The sequence below is a fragment of the Mustelus asterias genome, chromosome 6, assembly GCF_964213995.1.
Source record: "Mustelus asterias chromosome 6, sMusAst1.hap1.1, whole genome shotgun sequence".
Taxonomy (NCBI): domain Eukaryota; kingdom Metazoa; phylum Chordata; class Chondrichthyes; order Carcharhiniformes; family Triakidae; genus Mustelus; species Mustelus asterias.
In genome coordinates, this window is record NC_135806.1 from 2,426,587 (window position 1) to 2,449,403 (window position 22,817).

Consider the following 22,817-nt stretch of genomic DNA (forward strand, 5'->3'; position numbering starts at 1 on the left):
CATTTCATTTGCGACGTCCATCTTAGGCACAAGTCATTCACTTTTACATTGTTACAATACAATGAAAAGGACTTTGTTGTTCACCTTCTATTTGGATGTATGTTGGTAAATGTAACCTCAGCAGGAGCCTTGGCAGTTAGTACGCTGAACCCTATTTTCTGAGTTCATCACATTTTGAATTTTATTCCTACGAGACTCATCTCCAAACGCTGTGGCCTGGGCAAGTTAGAAACATAGAAAGAAACATAGAAACACTACAGCACAAAACAGGCCCTTCGGCCCCACAAGTTGTGCCGAACATATCCCTACCTTCTAGGCCTACCTATAACACTCCATCCTATTAAGTCCCATGTACTCATCCAGGAGTCTCTTAAAAGACCCTATTGAGTTTACTTCCACCACCACTGACGGCAGCCGAATTCCACTCGCCCACCACCCTCTGTGTGAAAAACTTCCCCCTAACATTTCCCCTGTACCTACACCCCAGCACCTTAAACCTGTGTCCTCTCGTAGCTGCCATTTCCACCCTGGGAAAAAGCCTCCGAGAGTCCACCCGATCTATGCCTCTCAACATCTTATATACCTCTATTAGGTCTCCTCTCATCCTACGTCTCTCCAAGGAGAAAAGACCGAGCTCCCTCAGCCTATCCTCATAAGGCATGCCACTCAATCCAGGCAACATCCTTGTAAATCTCCTCTGCACCCTTTCAATCTTTTCCACATCCTCCCTGTAATGAGGCGACCAGAACTGAGCACAGTACTCCAAGTGGGGTCTGACGAGGGTCTTATATAGCTGCATCATTATCCCCGGACTCCTAAATTAATACCTCGATTGATAAAGGCCAGCACACCATACGCCTTCTTAACCACCTCCCTCCACCTGCGGGGCCGATTTTAGAGTCCTATGGACCTGGACCCCAAGTTCCTTCTGATCCTCCACAGTACTAAGAGTCTTTCCCTTTATATTGTACTCCATCATCCCATTTGACCTGCCAAAATGGACCACTATGCATTTATCTGGGTTGAAGTCCATCTGCCACTTCTCCGCCCAGTCTTGCATCCTATCTATGTCCCTCTGTAACTTCTGACATCCCTCCAGACTATCCACAACCCCACCAACCTTCGTGTCGTCGGCAAACGTACCAACCCATCCCTCCACTTCCTCATCCAGGTCATTTATGAAAATGACAAACAGCAAGGGTCCCAGAACAGATCCCTGGGGCACACCGCTGGTGACCGACCTCCATTTAGAAAAAGACCCATCTATACACACTCTCTGCCTCCTTTGGGCAAGCCAGTTCTGGATCCACAGGGCAGCAGCCCCTTGGATCCCATGCCCTCTCACTTTTTCTAGAAGCCTTGCATGGGAGACCTTATCGAACGCCTTGCTAAAATCCATATAAACCACATCTACCGCTTTCCCTTCGTCAATGTGTTTAGTCACATTTTCGAAGAACTCCACCAGGCTCGTAAGGCACGATCTGCCTTTGACAAAGCCATGCTGAGTATTCTTGAACATACTAAATCTCTCTAAATGCTCATAAATCTTGTCCCTCAGGATCTTCTCCATCAGCTTACCAACCACTGAGGTTAGACTCACCGGTCGGTAATTTCCTGGGCTATCCCTATTCCCCTTCTTGAAAATAGGAACCACATCCGCAATCCTCCCGTACCTCCCCCGTCTCCATCGATGATGCAAAGATCATCGCCAGAGGCTCTGCAATCTCTTCCCTCATCTCCCACAGTAACCTGGGGTACATCCCATCCGGACCCGGCGACTTATCTATCTTGATGCCATTCAAAGATTCCAGCACAACCTCTTTGTTCAAGTCCACATGCTCAATCTTTTCAGTCCACCGCAAGCCCGCAGTACATCCACCCAGGTCCTTCTCCTCTGTGAAAACCGAGGCAAATTACTCAATAAGCACCTCTGTCATTTCTACTGGTTCCGTACAGATTTTCCCGCCTTCACCTTTTATAGGCCCTATTCCTTCACGTCTCATCCTTTCACTCTTCACATATTTATAGAACGCCTTAGGGTTTTCCTTAATCCTACCTGCCAAGGCCTTCTCATGACCCCTTCTGGCTCTCCTAATTTCCTTCTTTAGTCCCTTCCTACAAGCCGTATACTCATCTAGATCCCTATCTTCGCCAAGCTCTCTGAACCTTTTGTACGCTTTCCTTTCCTTCTCGACTAGGTCCCGCACAGCTTTCGTGCACCACGGTTCCTTTAACCGACCAACTCCTCCCTGTCTGCTCGGAACGTTGTCCTGTCGAACTCTAGACAGACATTCCTTGAAAAACTGCCACCTCTCTTCAGTACATTTCCCCGAGAATACCTCCTTCCAATTTACTCCTCTAATTTGCTGCCTTATGTCTTCATATTTCCCCATGAGTACCATGAGTAATATTCCTTGTTGGGCTTTTTCTCATACAGGCCAGAAAATCATCTCAAAGGCATGACCTGCCACTGTTTAAAGGGTGCAACAGTGCATTTGTGGAGAAAGGAATGCCAGATAGTAAACATTTAAACTTCAGCGATGTCAACTATGTATCATGCAAGCAGTATACCTTGATTTTCTGATGGCAATGTAGGAAATCCTGCTCTAATCCTGCTTTTGTTGCAATACATTAAATATGCATGGCACAAACAGTTACTTGCCTCCTGCCCACAACAGTCCAATTCTGCACAAAAGTAGCACAGGTGCCTCAGTCTGAGAGGATTTCAAGAGCAAGGTTGAGGAGCGTGAGTGGCTGATCGAACACAAACCGAAAAGGAGAAATCCATAGAATCCCCACAGCACTAAAGGAGGCCATTCGGCCCACAAAGTCTGCACCGACTCCAAAAGAGCATCTTACCCAGGCCCATCCCCTGCTCTATTCCTGTAACCCCGCACATTTACCATGGTTATTCTACCTAACCTATACATCTTTGGATACTAAGGGGCAATTTACTATGGCCAATCCACCTAACCTGCACATCTTGGACTGTGGGAGGAAACTGGAGCACCCGAGGAAACCCGCGCAGACACAGGGAGAATGTCTGTGTGGAGGCTGCACAGTCACCAAGGCCAGAATTGAACCCAGGTCCCTGGTCTGAGAGGCAGCAATGCTAACCACTGTGCCGCCATGCAATTTATAACTGAAGAGCTAGATATCTCAGCTGTGAACAATCTCCATTTTACTTTTCAAAGAACAATGCTTTACAAACATCAAAGTCTCTGTTGGAGAACGTACTTGCAAACATGTTGTCTAAGGTGCAGATCACCACAACCTGTATATGCGCTGTACCCAAACAGGGGATCAAAACACCAAGAAGAGTGTAGAAAGCCCAAATGGAATTTTCAGCAGAATTTTCCATGGCAAAAGCATGAAGCCAAATATTTTAGCAATGATGAACTCTCAGACTACGAGCATAAAGTCCTTGTTCTTCAATGTCTCTTCCTCCTTGAACAGGCTTGGAGATTGCATAGTGTCAGCTATTTTTAGGAGCTTCACTAATTTCACTGCTACCAGTTTTTCAATGCTGCAGATCACGTTGAGATGATGTCAACTTGCAGGGACAAGAATGGCCACGTTATTGTTTCTCTCTCAGATAACACATCAGTGCCTTTCTGCTGCCAGCCATTGATAATTGCACATGTGTAGAAAAGCAAACAGGAATTTGGTACCAAACAGGCACTTAGATAATACAGCATATCAAAGGGGGAGAACTGTGGTGGCACACAAGAGTAAGATAAACAGATCACACATAGAGAAGTAAGAATTGTCTGGACTTCAATTGTGCTGTGTCGAGAGAGAGAGAGTCTTTAGTATGGTATTGATTACATTATCACCAGCTGCCAGAGGTTATGCTTTGCTTGGTGATTTCACAGGAGCTGGAAAATATGTCACTGAAGCTAAAACAAAACCCAACTAATACAACTGGTACAGGAGCAGTTTGGGGCATTGAGTTCAATGGAAAGTAACAATGGGAAGGGATACAGTGGGTGGCCCAACCAACTTCATTCGTTCTAACACAACACTCAAAAGTTAAAATTATCCACGTTGGATAATGCAAAAACAGTAATCAAAGGTATTCAAAAAGCTGTTTTCCTTTTAAAAAGAAAGTGCATCTGTTGCAGTAATAGCTAATACCAGTACTTTTTAAAAATCCAACTGCGATGAGTCAGTCCCTGCTTTACTGTGACACAACGGTGGGGTCAGTCACATGCTGTACTTGGACGTCGAGTGGCAGATCATCAGTTAGACGCCACAGCTTGCGATTTATTTTCTCTGACAGTTCATTCTTCTTTCTGTCAAACTATCCCCTTCTGCTTTCACTAGAGCCACCCTTCGAGTCTCCTCTCTGCTTACTCTGGCACTGTTTCACAACTAAGAACATTTCTGAGCCAAAGCCTGCTGTGTCAATCCCTCTGCGCTGCTGGGGATCATGTGACATTTATCTTCATTGGTAACAATTCACCATGGGTTACATGTTCCTCGTTACTTTGAAGCTTCTTGTTTTGGCATCGGCAGAATTTTCATAAAGTATTCACTATACTATTCCATGCTCCTGATGCAGATGGATCAAAAGGTTTTTGGAGCAATTAGAAATGTAATTATTTTCTCAGTTATCAAACAGTTTGCAATACCCTCTGAAATTCTCACATGAACAGAAACAGCTTAATTTTACTTCTTGAAACAGAGGCACTGACACAACAAGTGCAACATTTGAGCTGCTCGATTCACTGTCACATAAAGGCATTGGGTCACTTTACATGCTAACGTGGTAACTGTCATTTTACAATACGTATTTCAAAAGAATGTGTATCGTCAGATATTCTATTCTTAAACATGCAGTTACAATCATGTATACAACCTGTTGAGCAAATGGGCAATGAAGCATTAAATATTTCTTCTGCACTCTATTCCATAAAATAAGCATTAGAATCCAGTGAGATGATCTTAAAAGGTCTAAATTGATGGTGTGTTCCTGTAATAATGTTTGCTTTTCTAGGATTAAACACTAAGGCCACATTTTATGTTGTTTCCTCAGACACCATAGGTATCTGCAAAGCTGTCAATCCTGGACTCCCCGTGGTCACTGAAATCTCCCATGACCTTTGTAATGAGTGGGTAGCACATACTGCTGCAGGCCAAGGGCTGTATCTTAGGCACCAAACAGTGCAAGTGTTACCTCATTAGATGTGTCTTCTAGCCTGCTCTGGTAATCTGTCAAGGTATGTCTCAAATTCTCAAGGACGACAGAGGGGCTTAAGGGTTTTTCTTTGTCCTTGCGACTGCCTAAAGGAAGAAATGGGAAGACAAGTAAAGCTTTTAAATATTGTATTATAATACCACAGCTAGAAAATAGATACTATGCCTAAAACCACTAAATTTCACAAGCAACTTACCGAATGAGTCAATATCGGTCTCTATCAGTACATTTATAGATTTACTGAACAGGGAGATATTGCATGCTTAATGAGGTCTGAAGTTATGGAGAGCTTACAGTATAACAAGAATTGCACAACAAGCAAAACAGAAATAGGTCTAATATTTAAATTGTCATGTTTTCAATAAACTAATCTGGAATCTATGCATTGTTCTCACTTCCTCCTTTCAATTATTCACCAAACAAAATGTAAAGTTTTCATGTTAACGTCACTCTGAAACTACTAGAAATGATATAACTCTAATTATATTCATATAATTTGTATCAATAGGATCAGATATGTATTATATTGCATCACTGATTAGCAACGTTAAAACTTTGCATTGTTAATGTTTAGAACTAACCTGATGAGCAACAGTTGCTTTTCAGGAATAGAGCACCAAAAAATTGTTTTGACTGCAATGGTCAGAGGAAGTTACAACTTTGTGTGATTTTGGCATAAACCGAATTTTTAATCAAACGCTTGCTCTTCTCCGGATCATGTAATATTGAGGAAATTTATGTAAACAATATGGCACTTGAACAAATTCGGAAAAAATTTCAAAGGCAACTTTTCTCCCTCAACTTGTATTTTTAAAATGCTTTTAACAAAGTAAAATATCCAGAGGGCGAGCATGTGCAGCTTTTCAAACAAAATTTGACACAAGGCTCATAAAGAGATATTATGGCCAATGGCTAAGTTTTAAGGAAGAGCCATAAAAGAGGAAAAAGACATAGGGAGGCCAGAGGGTTTTAAGGAGGACATTTTGGAAGTAGCAGCTGAAGACGCAATCACCAAGAGTGACGCAATTAAAAATCAGGGATGCACAAGATGGCAGAATTGGTGAAACGATTTTAAGGCAGGAGGAGACTACAGCGATAGGGAGGGACGAAGCCAAGGAAACAAGGCTGAGAATTTTAAAAATCAGAGCAGCTTGCAGTGTGTTGGAATAATCAAATTTAGAGTTAATAAAGGCATGGGTGATGGTTTCAGCAGCAGATATGCTGAGACAGCCCAACTGTAGCACTATGTTTCAGTTTTGGAAATAGGATGCTTTAGTGATGCAGTTCTCATCTCAGCATCAAATATAACACCCATGTTGCGACAGTTTGGTTTCACCTCAAAGTTGCCAGGGAGGGGGGGGGGGGGGGGTGGAGTCAGCGGCTAGAGAATGGAGTTTGTGGTGGGGACTATAAACAATGATTTTGGTCTTCCCAATATTTAGACTGATGAACTTTCACCTCCCAAATATTATGTATACATGGGTGAAATGCACAGGTATTATTTCAGGAAGTAGTTTTCAAATCTCTTCAGTAACTATCTCAGTTGAGATTTCAGAATAAAATCACTGTTTCTTTCCAGTTTTATTCATGCAACTGGAGCTTCCTCCCTAGCTGCACTGTGTGTGTACCTACACCTCAGGAACTAGAGTGGTTTAGGAAGGCAGCTCACCACCACTTTTTTCAAGGGCAACTAGGGATGGGCAATAAATTCTGGCCTAGCCAGTGAAGCCCCATCCCATGGATGTATTTGTTAAAAACTCCGAATACACCTCCTCATAAAATTGATTACTTTGACTTCATTTTGGTAGTTTCCTTCAAGTTTGTTCCAAATCCCATCTCAATTATAAGGCGCCAGTGGAAACACAGATGGCAAGTTGAAAACAAAGAGGCTCAAATAGCATGTTAATGCAGGGATTCCCAATCTGTAGATTGCAACCCCCAGTGGGGTCACAGGATGAGATTTTCAGGTTGAGAGTTCAGAGGCAGAGGTGAGCTTGGACTGATTTCTGACAGGCTGCAAGGTGCTTTTAAATACTTATTTTTTTTGTTGGTGGGTGGGGCTAATGGATTGATCACTGAGACCCCATAGCTGCTGCAAAAAAAAAGCAGATCGTCATTTGACTTTTAAAGAAACCTTTTCATCAACTGCCCCCAAGCTCAAGTCCCATTCCACTATCAGGTCCAGAACTAAAGCCCATCCCCAACAGCTGAAGCCTCTCCTATTCCAACCCACCACCCCCATCTACTCTTGTACCCTCCCATATTTTCACTATGGTGTCACATTAAATCTGAGGCATTAAGATGGAGCCACATTGGGAAAAGGTTTGGGAAGCACTACGTTAACAGCTAAATTGCAAATGTCACCAAGCAAGACAAAGATCCATAATTCTTATGCATGTATTAAGGTATGCATATATCTGCAAAAATCTGAAATGGGTACCTAGGTCCAATTGTGCCACCTGCACCAGAGGGACAAAAGTTAATTGGTGTGTACAAATTCCAAATGTACGAGAAAATCATTCTTCTAAAACCCTTCCTCAGTCAACACAACCATCTGTTTGATGAATTAAAGGTCTTGCTTTAGAAGTTATCAGGCTATCAGCACTCTCATTATTGAAAAGTGAATTGAGCAACAACATCCAATGACCATAAGGGTAGTTAAATGCAGTAATCAGAAAGTTGTCAAGAGTTGCCTTATGTCTTCAGCTGTTTTACTCTATCGATACCTCACCAAGAGACTTACCACTGGAATGGATGAAAGGGAGAGAGGTTGGGCAACTTGCATGATAAATCGTCACTAAACTAACAAGTTAGGTCCATTCCACGGAGTGTGAATTTTTAAATGACATGATCCAGTGAAATCCAGGCCAATTCCTACTGGAGCTGCAAACATGGTTTCACAGTCTTAAGCCGGTAGTTCTAGGAACAGCAGTAATAGTGAGCCACTACTGGGATTTGTAGAGGAAGAGAAAGAGAAATCCGCGATGTCTCGGATTGCGTTTTCGATATCCTTAAGGGGGAGGGGGACCAGCCCCAAGTTGTGGTTCACATAGGCACTCAAGACATAGGTAGGAAAAGGGATGGGGATGTAAGGCAGAAATTCAGGGAGTTAGGGTGGAAGCTTAGGGCTAGAACAAACAAAGTTGTTATCTCTGGTTTGTTACCTGTGCCACGTGATAGTGAGGAGAGGAATAGGGAGAGAGAGCAGTTGAACATGTGGTTACAGGGATGGTGCAGGAGGGAGGGATTCAGATACCTGGACAATTGGGGCTCTTTCTGGGGTAGGTGGGACCTCTACAAACAGGATGGTCTGCACTTGAACCAGAGGGGTACCAATATCTTGGGGGGGAAATTTGCTAATGCTCTTCGGGAGGGTTTAAACTAATTCAGCAGGGGGGTGGGTACCTGAATTGTAGCTCCGGTGTACAGGAGGTTGAGAGTAGTGAGGTCATGGATGAGGTTTCAGGATCGCAGGAGTGTACTGGCAGGCAGGAAGGTGGTTTGAAGTGTGTATACTTCAACGCCAGGAGCATCCGGAATAAGGTGGGTGAGCTTGCAGCATGGGTTGGTACCTGGGATTTCGATGTTGTGGCCATCTCGGAGACATGGATAGAGCAGGGACAGGAATGGTTGTTGCAGGTTCCAGGGTTTAGATGTTTCAGTAAGTGCAGGGAAGGTGGTAAAAGAGGGGGAGGTGTGGCATTGTTAGTCAAGGACAGTATTACGGTGGCAGAAAGGACATTTGATGAGGACTCATCTACTGAGGTAGTTTGGGCTGAGGTTAGAAACAGGAAAGGAGAGGTCACCCTGTTGGGAGTTTTTTAATCGACCTCCGAAAAGTTCCAGAGATGTAGAGGAAAAGATTGCAAAGATGATTCTGGATAGGAGCGAAAGTAACAGGGTAGTTGTACTGGGGGACTTTAACTTTACAAATATTGACTGGAAAAGCTATAGTTCGAGTACTTTAGAGGGGTCGGTTTTTGTCCAGTGTGTGCAGGAAGGCTTCCTGACGCAGTATGTAGATAGACCAACAAGAGGCGAGGCCACATTGGATTTGGTACTGGGTAATGAACCAGGCCAGGTGTTAGATTTGGAGGTAGGTGAGCACTTTGGTGACAGTGACCACAATTCGATTACGTTTACCTTCGCGATGGAAAAGGATAGGTATATACCAAAGGGCAAGAGTTACAGCTGGGGGAAAGGAAATTATGATGCGATTAGGCGAGATTTAGCTGGCATAGGTTGGGGAAGGAAACTGCAGGGGATGGGCACAATTGTAATGTGGAACTTGTTCAAGGAACAGCTACTATGCGTCCTTGATAAATATGTACCTGTCAGGCAGGGAGGAAGCAGACGTGTGAGGGAACCGTGGTTTACTAAGGAGGTTGAATCTCTTGTGAAGAGGAAGAAGGAGACTTATGTTAAGATGAGACGTGAAGGCTCAGTTAGGGCACTCGAGACTTACAAGTTAGCCAGGAAGGACCTAAAGAAAGAGTTAAGAAGAGCCAGGAGGGGACATGAGAAGTCTTTGGCGGGTAGGATCAAGGAAAACCCTAAAGCTTTCTATAGGTATGTCAGAAGTAAAAGAATGACTAGGGTAAGTTTAGGGCCAGTCAAGGACAGGAGTGGGAAGTTGTGCGTGGAGTCTGAAGAGATAGGAGAGGCACTAAATGAATTTTTTTCGTCGGTATTCACACTGGAGAGGGACAGTGTTGTTGAGGGGGAGTACTGAGATGCAGGCTGTTGGACTGGATGGGATTGATGTTCATAAGGAGGAGGTGTTAGCAATTCTGGAAAGGGTAAAAATAGATAAGTCCCCTGGGCCAGATGGGATTTATCCTAGGATTCACTGGGAGGCTAGAGAGGAGATTGCAGAGCCTTTGGCTTTGATCTTTGTGTCGTCATTGTCTACAGGAACAGTGCCTGAAGACTGGAGGATAGCAAATGTTGTCCCCTTGTTCAAGAAGGGGAGTAGGGACAACCCTGGTAAATATAGACCGGTGAGCCTTACTTCTGTTGTGGGCAAAGTATTGGAAAGGATTATAAGAGATAGGATTTATAATCACCTAGAAAGGAATAATTTGATTAGGGATAGTCAGCACGGTTTTGTGAAGGGTAGGTCGTGCCTCACAAACATAATTGAGTTCTTTGAGAAGGTGACCAAAGAGGTGGATGAGGGTAAAGCGGTTGATGTGGTGTATATGGATTTCAGCAAAGCGTTTGATAAGGTTCCCCATGGTAAGCTTTTGCAGAAAATACAGACACATGGGATTGAGGGTGATTTAGTGGTTTGGATCAGGAATTGGCTAGCTGTAAGAAAACAAAGGGTGGTGGTTGATGGGAAATATTCATCCTGGAGTTCAGTTACTAGTGGTGTACCGCAAGGATCTGTTTTGGGGCCACTGCTGTTTGTCATTCTTATTAATGACTTGGATGAGGGCGTGGAAGGATGGATTAGTAAATTTGCGGATGACACTAAAGTCGGTGGAGTTGTAGACAGTGCGGAGGGAAGTGGCAGGTTACAGAGGGACATGGATAAGCTGCAGAGCTGGGCTGAGAGGTGGCAAATGGAGTTTAATGCGGAAAAGTGTGAGGTGATTCATTTTGGAAGGAGTAACCCGAATACAGAGTACTGGGCTAATGGTAAGATACTTGGTAGTGTGGATGAACAGAGGGATCTGGGTGTCCATGTGCATAGATCCCTGAAAGTTGGCACTCAGGTTGATAGGGTTGTTAAGAAGGCGTACGGTGTGTTAGCTTTTATTGGTAGAGGGATTGAGTTTCGGAGCCAGGAGGTCATGCTGCAACTGTACAAAACTCTGGTGCGGCCGCATTTGGAGTATTGCGTACAGTTCTGGTCGCCGTATTATAGGAAAGATGTGGAAGTGTTGGAAAGGGTGCAGAGGAGATTTACCAGGATGTTGCCTGGTATGGTGGGAAAATCGTATGAGGAAAGGCTGAGGGGCTTGAGGTTGTTTTCGTTAGAGAGAAGAAGGTTAAGAGGTGACTTAATAGAGGCATACAAGATGATCAGAGGATTAGAGAGGGTGGATAGTGAGAGCCTTTTTCCTCGGATGGTGTTGGCTAGCACGAGGGGACATAGCTTTAAATTGAGGGGTGAGAGATATAGGACAGATGTTAGAGGTAGGTTCTTTACTCAGAGAGTAGTAAGGGCGCGGAATGCCCTGCCTGCAGCAGTGGTGGACTCGTCAACGTTGAGAGCGTTCAAGTGATTATTGGATAAACATATGGATGATATTGGAATAGTGTAGATTAGAGGGGCTTTAGATTGGTACCACTGGTCGGCGCAACATCGAGGGCCGAAGGGCCTGTACTGAGCTGTAATGTTCTATGTTCTAGGACATACAATTCTTTCTTGCTTTTATCGCCAAAATTGGAGAATTAAACTTACTCTGCTTATTAAAAAAAGAGCTGTCTCAAAAGGCTAGATGACAACTAAAATCTCAGAGATAGTGGACATTTCAATTAAAATATCATAGAGCTGGTTAGGTGCAATGACCCGAACAGGCACCGGAGTGTGGCGACTAGAGGAATTTCACAGTAACTTCATTGCAGTGTTAATGTAAGCCTTACTTGTGACTAATAAATAAGCTTTACTTTTGATATTCCATTTCACAGAATTAAAGTTATAAATAAAAGAAAGGTTAATAAACAGAAACCATACTTGACTAAATAAATTAAATTAGAGATAACAAAATGAGAATAATCTATAAATATAGTGGGACCTAATTTTAAAAAAAGAAAGACTTACCAACATTGAGTATCCAAAGGCAGGATATCACCAGGGTTGAAACAAAGGTTGAAAATACAAGGCAAATCAGGAAAGAATGAGCTGAAAATTATAGCAAAAGGAAAAGATTGGAGAGATAAATTCCACAATAGAGAGATCTTAAGGAAAAATTGTGTTGGAGTGCAATGAATCTTGCTTTAAAAAAAAACACCCTGTATTTTTGCATTTTGAAAGGAGGAAGCGCATACTTGGAGTGTAAAATATAGGAGCTCTGGGCATTGCACTGTTTACAATATTTTGTTACCTCTAATTTGTTTTTAATCAAATATGTCTTCAACTATTGACAGGAGCACGGACCATAATAGAGACAACAAATGTGACAGAACACAGTAAGAGGCCAAAGGGAAAAGCGGAATTTCTCATCAGACAAGTTTTTTTCCATGTCTAAGAGAGATGCCAGATACAGGTGAGTGATAGTGTATTAGACAAACCTGGTTTTTTTGGGAATTCAGATTGACAAAGTGGTAATTGGCCTGAAAGATGAAACCAAGTCATTTAGAGGTCTTTCAACAGCAAGGTGAGAGACCTCCCACCAAAAATTAAAACTCATTCTAATGTTTTATGTCCTTCCATGGACTCAGCCAAACCCTATGACAGTAATATCCTTCAGTTCTACTGCACCTGGTCTCTCCAATCCTCATGCATGTCCCCTCACTCCACCAGCAGCAGCATCTGTACCTTCAGCTGCCAAGGCCCCACACTCCATGAACACACAATTTTCATGTCTTCCCTCTTTCTTTCAGACTTGTCTTCATATTCATTTCTTTGGTCAAGCTTCTGGCCATCTGCCCTAATCATCCTTTTTTCTAGGTTAAAGATCCCAAATGATTTGATTTATTGTCACATGTATTAGCATAAGTGAAAAATATTGTTTCTTGCGCGCTATACAAAGCATACCGTTCATAGAGAAGGAAATGAGAAAGTGCAGAATGTAGTGTTACAGTCATAGCTAGGGTGTAGAGAGAGATCAACTTAATGCAAGGTAGGTCCATTCAAAAATTTGACAGCAGCAGGGAAAAAGCTGTTCTTGAGGCGGCTGGTATGTGACCTCAGGCTTTTGTAACTTTTTCCCAACAGAAGGTGGAAGAGAGAATGTCCGGGGTGCATGGGGTCCTTAATTATGCTGGCTGCTTTGCCGAGCTACAGGAAATGTATACAGAGTCAATAGATGGGAGGCTGGTTTGCCTGATCGATTGGGCTACATTCACGACCTTTTGTAGTTCCTTGCGGTCTTGGGCAGAGCAGGAGCCATACCAAGCTGTGATATAACCAGAAAGAATGCTCTCTATGGTGCATCTGTAAAAGTTGGTGAGAGTCGTAGCTGACATGCCAAATTTCCTTAGTCCTCTGAGAAAGTAGCGGCGTTGGTGGGCTTTCTTATCTACAGTGTTGGCATGGGGGGACCAGGACAGGTTTTATGGTGATCTTGACACCAAAAAATTGAAGCTCTCGACCCTTTCTACTTCGTCCCCGTCGATGTAGACAGGGGCACATTCTTCTTTATGCTTCCTGAGGTCGATGACAATCTTCTTCGTTTTGTTGACATTGAGGGAGAGATTATTGTTGCCGAATCAGTTAAGAACATAAGAACATAAGAAATAGGAGCAGGAGTAGGCCATCTGGCCCTTCGAGCCTGCCCCGCCATTCAACAAGATCATGGCTGATCTGAAGCGAATCAGTTCCACTTACCCGCCTGCTCCCCATATCCCCTAATTCCCTTATCGATCAGAAAACTATCTACCCGTGATTTAAACATATTCAACGAGGAAGCCTCCACCACTTCAATGGGCAGAGAATTCCAGAGATTCACCACCCTCTGAGAGAAGAAGTTCCCCCTCAACTCCGTTCTGAACCGGCCCCCCTTATTTTGAGGCTGTGCCCTCTAGTTCTGGTTTCCCTTCTAAGTGAAAAGAATCTCTCCACCTCTACCCTATCCAGCCCCTTCATTATCTTATATGTCGCTATAAGATCACCCCTCATCCTTCTAAACTCCAACGAGTACAGACCCAATCAGTTCACCAGATTCTCTCTCCCTTTCCTGTACTCTGTCTCATCATTATCCGACCCACTATGGTGGTGTCAGCAAACTTGAAAATCAAAATGGTGTCAGCCTTGGATAATTGGTAGCAACTCATCTCTGAGCAATGTTCCAGATTCAAGTCCAATGAACGCCAGAACTTCATCTCAAAAACCACGGCTGACACTCCAGGGCAGGACTGAGGAAGTGCTGCACCAAAGGTGCTGTCACTCAGATGAGACATTAAACCAAGACCCCATCTGCCTGATTGCGTAGACGTAAAAGATTCCAAGGAACGATTTTGAAGAGCAAGCAAGTTATTCCCAAGTCCTGGCCAATATTCATTCCTCATTCAACATAATAAAAAAAAATCTGGTCACTATCATGTGACTGGTTGAGAGAGTGTGCGGGGTGCAAATTAGCAGTCATGTTTCCCATATTGTTACAGTGACTACATTTCTATTGAGTGTAAAGCACTTTGCAACATTGGGTGGTCATGAAAAGCACTAATGTAAATTTTTTTTTTTAAGTAAATGCAGCTTGCATATTTTGTGGATGTGACAAACACAGTAGAACGTAAATTCATTCTTCCTTAAATCCAATGACTCTATTCAGAATGTTTACAGCTGGTTTCTTCGGTTTCAAGCTGGCAGGATTGAGCCTTGGCAAAAGGGAAATGGTGATGGATATAGACGACGCTTTCCCGTATAGTGCAACCTCTTTCCTGTCAGCATTTACAGTAATCTTGCAGAGAACATTAGGAATGACCTTGCAACAATGAAAAGTATCATTAATAATTACTAAGAGGGCGGGATATTACTGATGCCTGAAATGATAGGGACAACTTTATCAGTAATTACAAACTTCATCTTAAACCTTAAATGGATAGGGTGCAAAAATTATTTTCAAATGTATGAACATATAGCTTAATTTGACATACAAATAACAAGGAAAAAAATAATTAAATTGAAGACTAGTTGAACACAATATTTACTGATTGAGTGGAGTTGACTCCATATCATCAAGCATTCATAAATGTAGCTGCTGTCCTGGACGTCACTGCATGGACTCTATTTTTTTTAAAAAAAGAACTGCTTGGCACTTTGAACAAACATTCCAACCTTCTAATAAAGAAGAATGCATAACATTCTAGTCTAATTCTTCCATTCCTCTTAAACAGAGAACCCATAGCTCTGAAGCACAAAGATGGGGTAGGCGATGGCTAAGTGGTACAATTGGTAGACTATTAATCCAGAAACTCAGCTAATGATCTGGGGACCTGGGTTCAAATCCCGCCACGGTAGATGGTGGAATTTGAATTCAATAAAAAATATCTGGAATTAAGAATCTACAGATGACCATGAAACCATTGTCGATTGTCAGAAAAACTCATCTGGTTCACTAATGTGCTTTAGGGAAGGAAATCTGCCGTCCTTGCCTGGTCTGACCTACATGTGACTCCAGTGCCTTAGCAATGTGGTTGACTCTCAACCGTCCTCGTGCAACTAGGGATGGGCAATAAATGCTGGCCAGCCAGCGACGCCCATGTCCCACGAATGAATAAAAAAGACTGTTGAAAGGACCAAAGATGTACACAAGTGACATGTATAAACATGGGTCCACTAGGAAATGGTTCCTAAAAGATGGGAAGACCTGGCTGTACAGCAACCCTCAATCTCTGCTCTTTGTTGACATCCAGACTTATCCTCGTGATGTCTACATTGAGTTAGATGGCTATGAATAAAGAAAAGTACAGTACAGCAACAGACTCTTCGGCCCTCCAAGCCTGTGCCAATTATGATGCCCTAACTAAAGAAAAATCCTTCTGCCCTTACTTGGTCCGTATCCCTCTATTCCCTCCCTATTTGCGTATCTATTCAAATGCCCCTTAAATGTTACTAATGTGCCCGCTTCTATCACCTCCTCTGGCAGCGCATTCCAGGTAAAAAAAACTTCACCCCTCAGATCTCCCGTAAACTTTCCCCCTCTCACGTTGAACATGTGCCGCCTTGTAATGACACTTCCATCCTGGGAAAAAGCCTCTGACTATCCACCCTGTTTAGGCCCCTCATAATTTTGTAGACCTCTATCAGGTCTCCCCTCAGCCTCCATCTTTCCAGTGGAAACAATCCTAGTTTATTCAACCTCTCCTCATAGCCAACACCCTCAAGACCAGGCAACATCCTGGTGAAATCTCTTTGCATTCTCGCCAAAGCTTCCACGTCCTTCTGGTAGAGTTGTGATCAGAACTGCAGGCAATACTCTAAATGCGACTTAACTAAGGTTTTATATAGCTGCAACATGATTTCCCAACTCCTGTACTCAATGCCACGGCTGATGAAGGCAAGCATGCCATATGTTTTCTTAATCACCTTGCCACCTGTGTTGCCACTTTTAGGGAACTGTGGACCTGCGTGCCTAGATCTCTCTGTATGTTAATGTTCCGAAGGGTTCTGCCATGTACAGTATAATTCACCTAAATTTGATCCTCCAAAATGCATCACCTCGCATTTGTCTGGATTAAACTCCATCTGCCATTTCTGTGCCCAAGTCTCCAATCTATATCCTGTTGGATCCTCTGACAACCCCCGGCACTATTAGCAACTCCACCAATTTTGTGTCACCCGCAAACTTACTAATCAGATGCCCCACATTTTCCTCCAGATCATTTATACATAGTACAAACAACAGAGATCCCAGCACTGATCCCTGTGGAACACCACTAGCTACAGAGCTCCATTCTGAAAAACCCCCTTCCACCGCTACTCTGTCTCCTATAACCAGGCAGTTCTGTATCCATCTAGCCCGTCCATCCCGAATCCCATGTGATTTTAGTTTTTGCACCAGTCTGCCATGTGGAACCTTATCAAACACCTTATTAAAGTCCATATAGGCCACATCCACAGCCCTTCCTTCATCAATTATCTTTGTCACCTCTTCAAAAAACTCAATCAAGTTGGTGAGACATGACCTTCCTCAACGCTTCTTTCTCTTCTCTTGAGTGTTCACATACCTATTCCTGACCTCAACATCCGTTATGTCTTTCTCCTTGGTAAATACTGATACAAAGTACTCATTTAGGATCACACCCACTCCTGTGGCTCCATGCATACCTTCCCTCCATTGTCCTTTAGTGGGCCCACTCTTTCTCTTGTTACTAATATGTGCACAAAAAGCCTTGGAATTCTCCTTGACCCTGATTGCTAAAGACATTTTATGGCCCCTTTTAGCCCTCCTAATTCCACATTTAATTCCACATCCTACTTTCACTATACTCCTCAAGAGCTTTGTCAGTTTTTAGATGCCTAGACCTATCGTATGCTTCCTTTTTTCTTTTTGACTAAGTTTACAATTTCCCTTGTCATCCATGGTTCCTGAATCCTGCCATTTCTATCCTTCATTTTTACGGGGACATCCCTGTCCTGCACTTCAATCAACTGGCCTTTAAAAGCCTCCCACATGCCAGACATGGATTTGGCCTCAAATAGCCGCTCCCAATCCACATTCCCTAGTTCCTGTCTAATTTGGATGTAATTGGCCTTCGCTTAATTAACCACCCTCACTGGAGGTCCACTCTTGTCCTTATCCATGACTACCCAAAATCTTATGGAATTATGCTCGCTAGGCCCAAAATGCTCCCCACTGAAACATCGATCACCTGGCCCGGCTCATTCCCCAATACCAAGTCTAATATGTTGACTCCCTGGTAGGATTGTCAACATACTGTATCAAAAAGTCAGAAGTCATTTGGTCCATCTCATCTGTGTCTTCTTTAAACCCCATCACAGGTAATCATCAAACAGAAAACATGACTCGCTGCCACTTGCATAGTTATAAACCAGCTGCTGATTAAAAAGAACAATTGATGTTTCGTGGTTTCTTGGTGAATAAAAATACTTCAGAGCTTAATTAGTGATTTAGTTTGACTTCAAATTGAATTTTCTCAAATGATTGCTATCACTAGTAACAGGTCCTTGCATAACATCAGGGAGAGACATGGTTATGTGAAACATAATACTGTAGCCTATTTTTAACATATGGCTGCTTAATTTAAATTTGTTGATTGGTGTGGTGCAGTGGTTATGTTACTGGACTAGTTAGTATTCCAGAATCCAGAACTTAAAATAAATTTCTACTCTGTTATGTTATAAGCATTTAATTCAAAGTTCGGATCATTCGAATCATCAGCAGACAAAATGGCAAAGTCGATGGCATTAATTGCTGCATTAGCAGATTTAAGAAACATGTATAATTATTCTGCTATCACTGTCTTATTAGTAATGTAACCCAACAATAAAGTGTTAGCTCCAAAAGATAGGAATATGCTGATTTCAGCAAATTAGAGAGTTTAGATCAAAAGAAGAGAATGGCTTTGAAAAAAAAGGACTTGGTCTTTAAGAATCAGCAATAAAAGTGGTAACATTAGGAATTCTTCATTTGGTGATACCAAAATCACTAACCTTAGATATTTACCCAAAATAATATATATTGTAGATAATTTTACAAAAGAAAGTTATAATTCACCTTCAGGTGGCTGGCCTGCCTGAAGAAGAATTCACCTTGACTTCATGTTTGAGGCAGTGCAAGCAATGAGGAAGGCGGAAAGCCAAGGTTAAATGACAAAACATCACACTTCTGCACCTAGCCCCGGAGATATAATTAAAGTGGAGCTCCTAATCAGTAGGCCACCCAACCACCTTATGCTGGATTTATAACATTTTTTTAATTACATATTACAGGGTTTGTATTTTACTGATGAATGTAACAGTCTTTTCCCAAAACATCCCTTTAATAACTGCATCAACATAAAGAATGCCGATTTAAACAAACTCTCTGGAAATGTGGCAGAGACAGAAATTCTATTAGATTCCTCATTGTTGAATATCTTTTCACTCTAGCAGTGTCTCACTATCTCCTCTGATTCAACTCCTCAATGTGGGATAAAAGTATGCTCTTTGCTACAAAAATGCTCACTATAACTAAGCACATGCAATAACTGTTTAAAAAGTCTGTTTAATGCAATATAGGTTACTTTCAACAGAATCTTTAGACCATAAATCCAAAAAAAGCAAACTCCACTAAACCATGGCTTATCTACTGAAATGTAAATATTAACCAATACGCAAAAAGAATGTTACACATGACCCATTGTGGAAAACTTTTCTAATGCCCCACATACAGCATTCACTTCTATTCTTTTAGGTGTTGAGGTAACAACACTCATTGTCGTCCTAAATAACCTTCCTGAATTGGCAACTACTAAGTTGCTCGAGATGCTGCAGTGTATTTTGGCTCGAGTTACATAAAAAACATCTGGTTCCTTTCCATGTATTTTACTTAGAAATCTGCGAGGGCCTCTGTTCCCTGCAGGAATTATAAGCCAGCAAGCTCACTCTTTACTGCCTGTCAAGCTGACCCTGGCACTTGTAAATCAAGCTTTGGCTCTACAGCACCAGGCCTACATTCTATCACCTTTTCTCAGCCTGCCTGGCCACTGCACTGCTGTGAGGACCACTCTTATCTTGTCATCAGATCATCGCATGTTGAGAAGAGGGATTACAGCGGCATCTGCAGAATTCCCACAATGCAATGGCTCTTGGAACACTGACAGCTGCATCTGTCATTTCAGAGCATCAACTAACCTGACGTCCGTGGGCCTGACACAGCAAAATTGCCCAAAAGGAGCTCCAGCTCTCTCATGCTGCCCCCGTATGTCTCTTCCAGGAAAGCCTGCCGCTTCTTTGCCTTGTGAGAGGATAATTAAAATATTATTGCAATAAATATGCTCCTACACAAGGATGGAATAGTATTTACAGATTAAAACACCACGAAAAACATTCATGTTCAGAAGCATTTATCAGGAGAATAAATTATCTAATTGGCAAGATTTCATTTGGTTATGGTAACAAAACAAAAATAAGTAGGTATGCATATTCTTTGAAAATCTAAAAATAGTGTAACCATTAAAATATTGAATCATTTATCACAAATGCAGCCCAGAGGTAGTTCTATATGATTATCTTTAGTTACAACGAATGGAAGAGAGTGTGGACATTTAACTTCAACATCAAGTAGTCATATCAGCAGCTGAAAATACCTGGGGAAATATTTGCTTCCACTATAAGCGAAATAAGTAAATCTACTGTCCTGATATATTTCAAAAGAACTAATTTACTGACATCTCACCAAAAAATACGTAACTCTAAGTTAACAGAGGCCATTATAAAGACTCTGTACAGCGTTTTCCAGCTGGGAGCACAGGTAAGCAAGCGGCAGACAGTTTTGCGGCTCCATTCCAATAGAAGGCAGAGATCTTACTGGGCAGATGACCTTTGTAAATATTCTCCTCCCACAGCAAGTAATTCTGCTTGTTGCTCCAAGAGTCAGGGGATGAGGGCTTGAACAGATATGGCAGAAAGCTGATTTAGCCATTCACTGCCAGATCAAAAAGTGCATATAGGTCTTGCTTCATTTAATAGTTTCAGTCTTCCCAATAGATAATTCCTGACTTCATCCCCCTCTTGCCAAGTGGTCCAAATATTTTAATTATGCTATGACGATGTGTTGTATAAAATACTAATTTATGCCATCAACAGGACATACATGTGCATTGAGCAATGGACACCGACTTCCAGCAGTTACTATGTTGCATTGGCAAAGGACACGAGCAACTTTTATGAGGCAAAGAGTCCATGGAGCTCTCAGGGAGAAGTCACAATATCTTTGGTGTTTAAAAAAAATACTAGATTTCTGTATAGTCAGAGAGGCTGCACAGGGGCAACAGCTCTACCCGGTCTCTCTTTTGAAATCTCTCTCAGCAGTTTGCGTTTTCAAAAACTCACCAGAAGACTTCATTGCTACAAAGTAAGAGTTCTTAAGGGAGAATTCCAAGTCAGCACCACTGTCTCTAGTGAGAAATCCCCAAGAACCAGCAACCGCTGTGGAGCAGGACCCATCAGCTGTGAACAAACATCTGGACACTCCATGCATTTTTTCTACTCTGACTTTTCTTGTTACTTGCCCAAATTTTTAATATCTGATACTCTGCAGTATTTTACTTCATTCTCACATGCTTGGGGGGATTATACGTGTGTTAATGCATTAATGGATAGTTGGACATATTTGTACATTTTAAACCTATTGTTAACAAGATCTGCATCTTTACCCAAGTGGGTTTTAACAACAGAACTAACTCTTTATTTGTTAACTTAAGGAACCTGGCTGGCTTATTTCTTGCACTGATCTATACACAGTTCAACATATCTAAATTGGTTTTAAATTCAAACTCTGCCATAACCAACTCAGAGTGGAACAAAAAGAGGAATCAGTTCACTCCTCAGCCTGGTAGTAACAATATATTCTCACCCCTTTCACTTTTTCTGATCGCCATATATTGATCCAGTTCAGTTATATAGTTTATTATTGATGATGGTGTCGAGACTAGCGCGTGATTTGGACTAAAGTGAGGGAGAGTTGCGCAACATCAGCCTCACTCTCTCTTCCCAATTCCCAAAAACCCTCGCAAGAGTCCTGCTAAATCGTCTGGTCACTCATCTGGAGCTGGGCCTGCTTCCAGAGTCACAGTGTGGCTTCCGCAAAGGTCACGGGACTATTGACATGATTTTTGCCGCGCGCCAACTTCAGGAGAAGAAGTGTCAGGAGCAGAATCGTGAGCTCTACACAACCTTTGTTGACCTCGCAAAAGCCTTCAACACCGTCAGCCAACAAGGCCTGTGGAGGATTATGTCAAAGTTCAGCTGCCCCCCCAAATTCATTCAGATGGTACGCCAGTTCCATGATGGCCAGAGTACTGGACGGCGGAGAATCCTCTGAGGCATTCCCAGTCACCAATGGTGTCAAGCAGGGCTGTGTGCTCGCACCCACACTGTTCAGCATGATGTTTACTGCCATGCTGAATGATACCTTCCAGGACAGTGTTGCTGGAATCAGCCTTAAGTACAGAGTGGGTGGAAAGCTCTTCAACCTGAGGAGACTTCAAGCTATTACCAAAGTGAAGGAGACTGTTCTGAGAGACTTCCTCTTTGCCAATGACTGCGCCCTGTATACTGGCTCAGAGCCAGAGATGCAAGTCGGTATGGACAAATTTTCCACGGCTTGTGACAACTTTGGACTCACCATCAACATTAAAAAGACCGAAGTCATGCACCAGCCTGCTCCTCATGCACCGTACACAGAACCCATAATCACAATTAAAGGGCAGAAACTACAGGCAGTGGATCAGTTCACTTATCTTGGCAGCATCCTCTCCCGAACAGTGACTATTGATACAGAGGTTAACTGCAGAATAGCAAAGGCAAGTTCTGCTTTTGGTAGACTGCGTTCCACTGTATGGGAATGTCGAGGAATCAGCCCAGCAACAAAACTGAAGGTCTATAGCACCGTGGTACTCACTACCCTCCTGTATGCCTGTGAAACGTGGACTATGTATCAAAAGCATGCAAGACAACTCAATCATTTCCACATGACTTGTCTTCGCAGAATATTACGCATCAGATGGCAAGACAAAGTACCAGACACTGAAGTTCTTTCTAGAGCAAGTCTACCATCAGTCCACACGCTGCTGATGAGAGCACAGACCCAGTGGGCAGGTCATGTCATCCGTATGCCAGACGAGCGCATACCCAAGCAGCTCCTTTTTGGGGAACTCTCTGAAGACGCTCACATGGAGGGCAGAAGAAATGTTACAAAGACACACTCAAGGCCTCCCTGCAGTCGCTTGACATAGACACGACCACCTGGGAAACGCTGGCACAAAACCACCCTACCTG

General features: G+C 42.7%; 1 protein-coding gene across 2 annotated transcripts in view; it reads right to left on the reverse strand.

Annotated features, from left to right (window-relative positions):
- Window positions 1-22,817, reverse strand: part of ccdc171 (coiled-coil domain containing 171) — a 233,144-nt gene that overhangs the window by 169,914 nt on the left and 40,413 nt on the right. For both annotated transcript variants that reach the window (XM_078213908.1, XM_078213909.1), the window contains exons 10-11: window positions 19,671-19,773; window positions 5,180-5,286 (exon numbers count right to left, since the gene is read on the reverse strand). In XM_078213908.1, coding sequence (XP_078070034.1) covers window positions 5,180-5,286; window positions 19,671-19,773 — 210 coding nt within the window. The remainder of the gene's footprint in view (window positions 1-5,179; window positions 5,287-19,670; window positions 19,774-22,817) is intronic.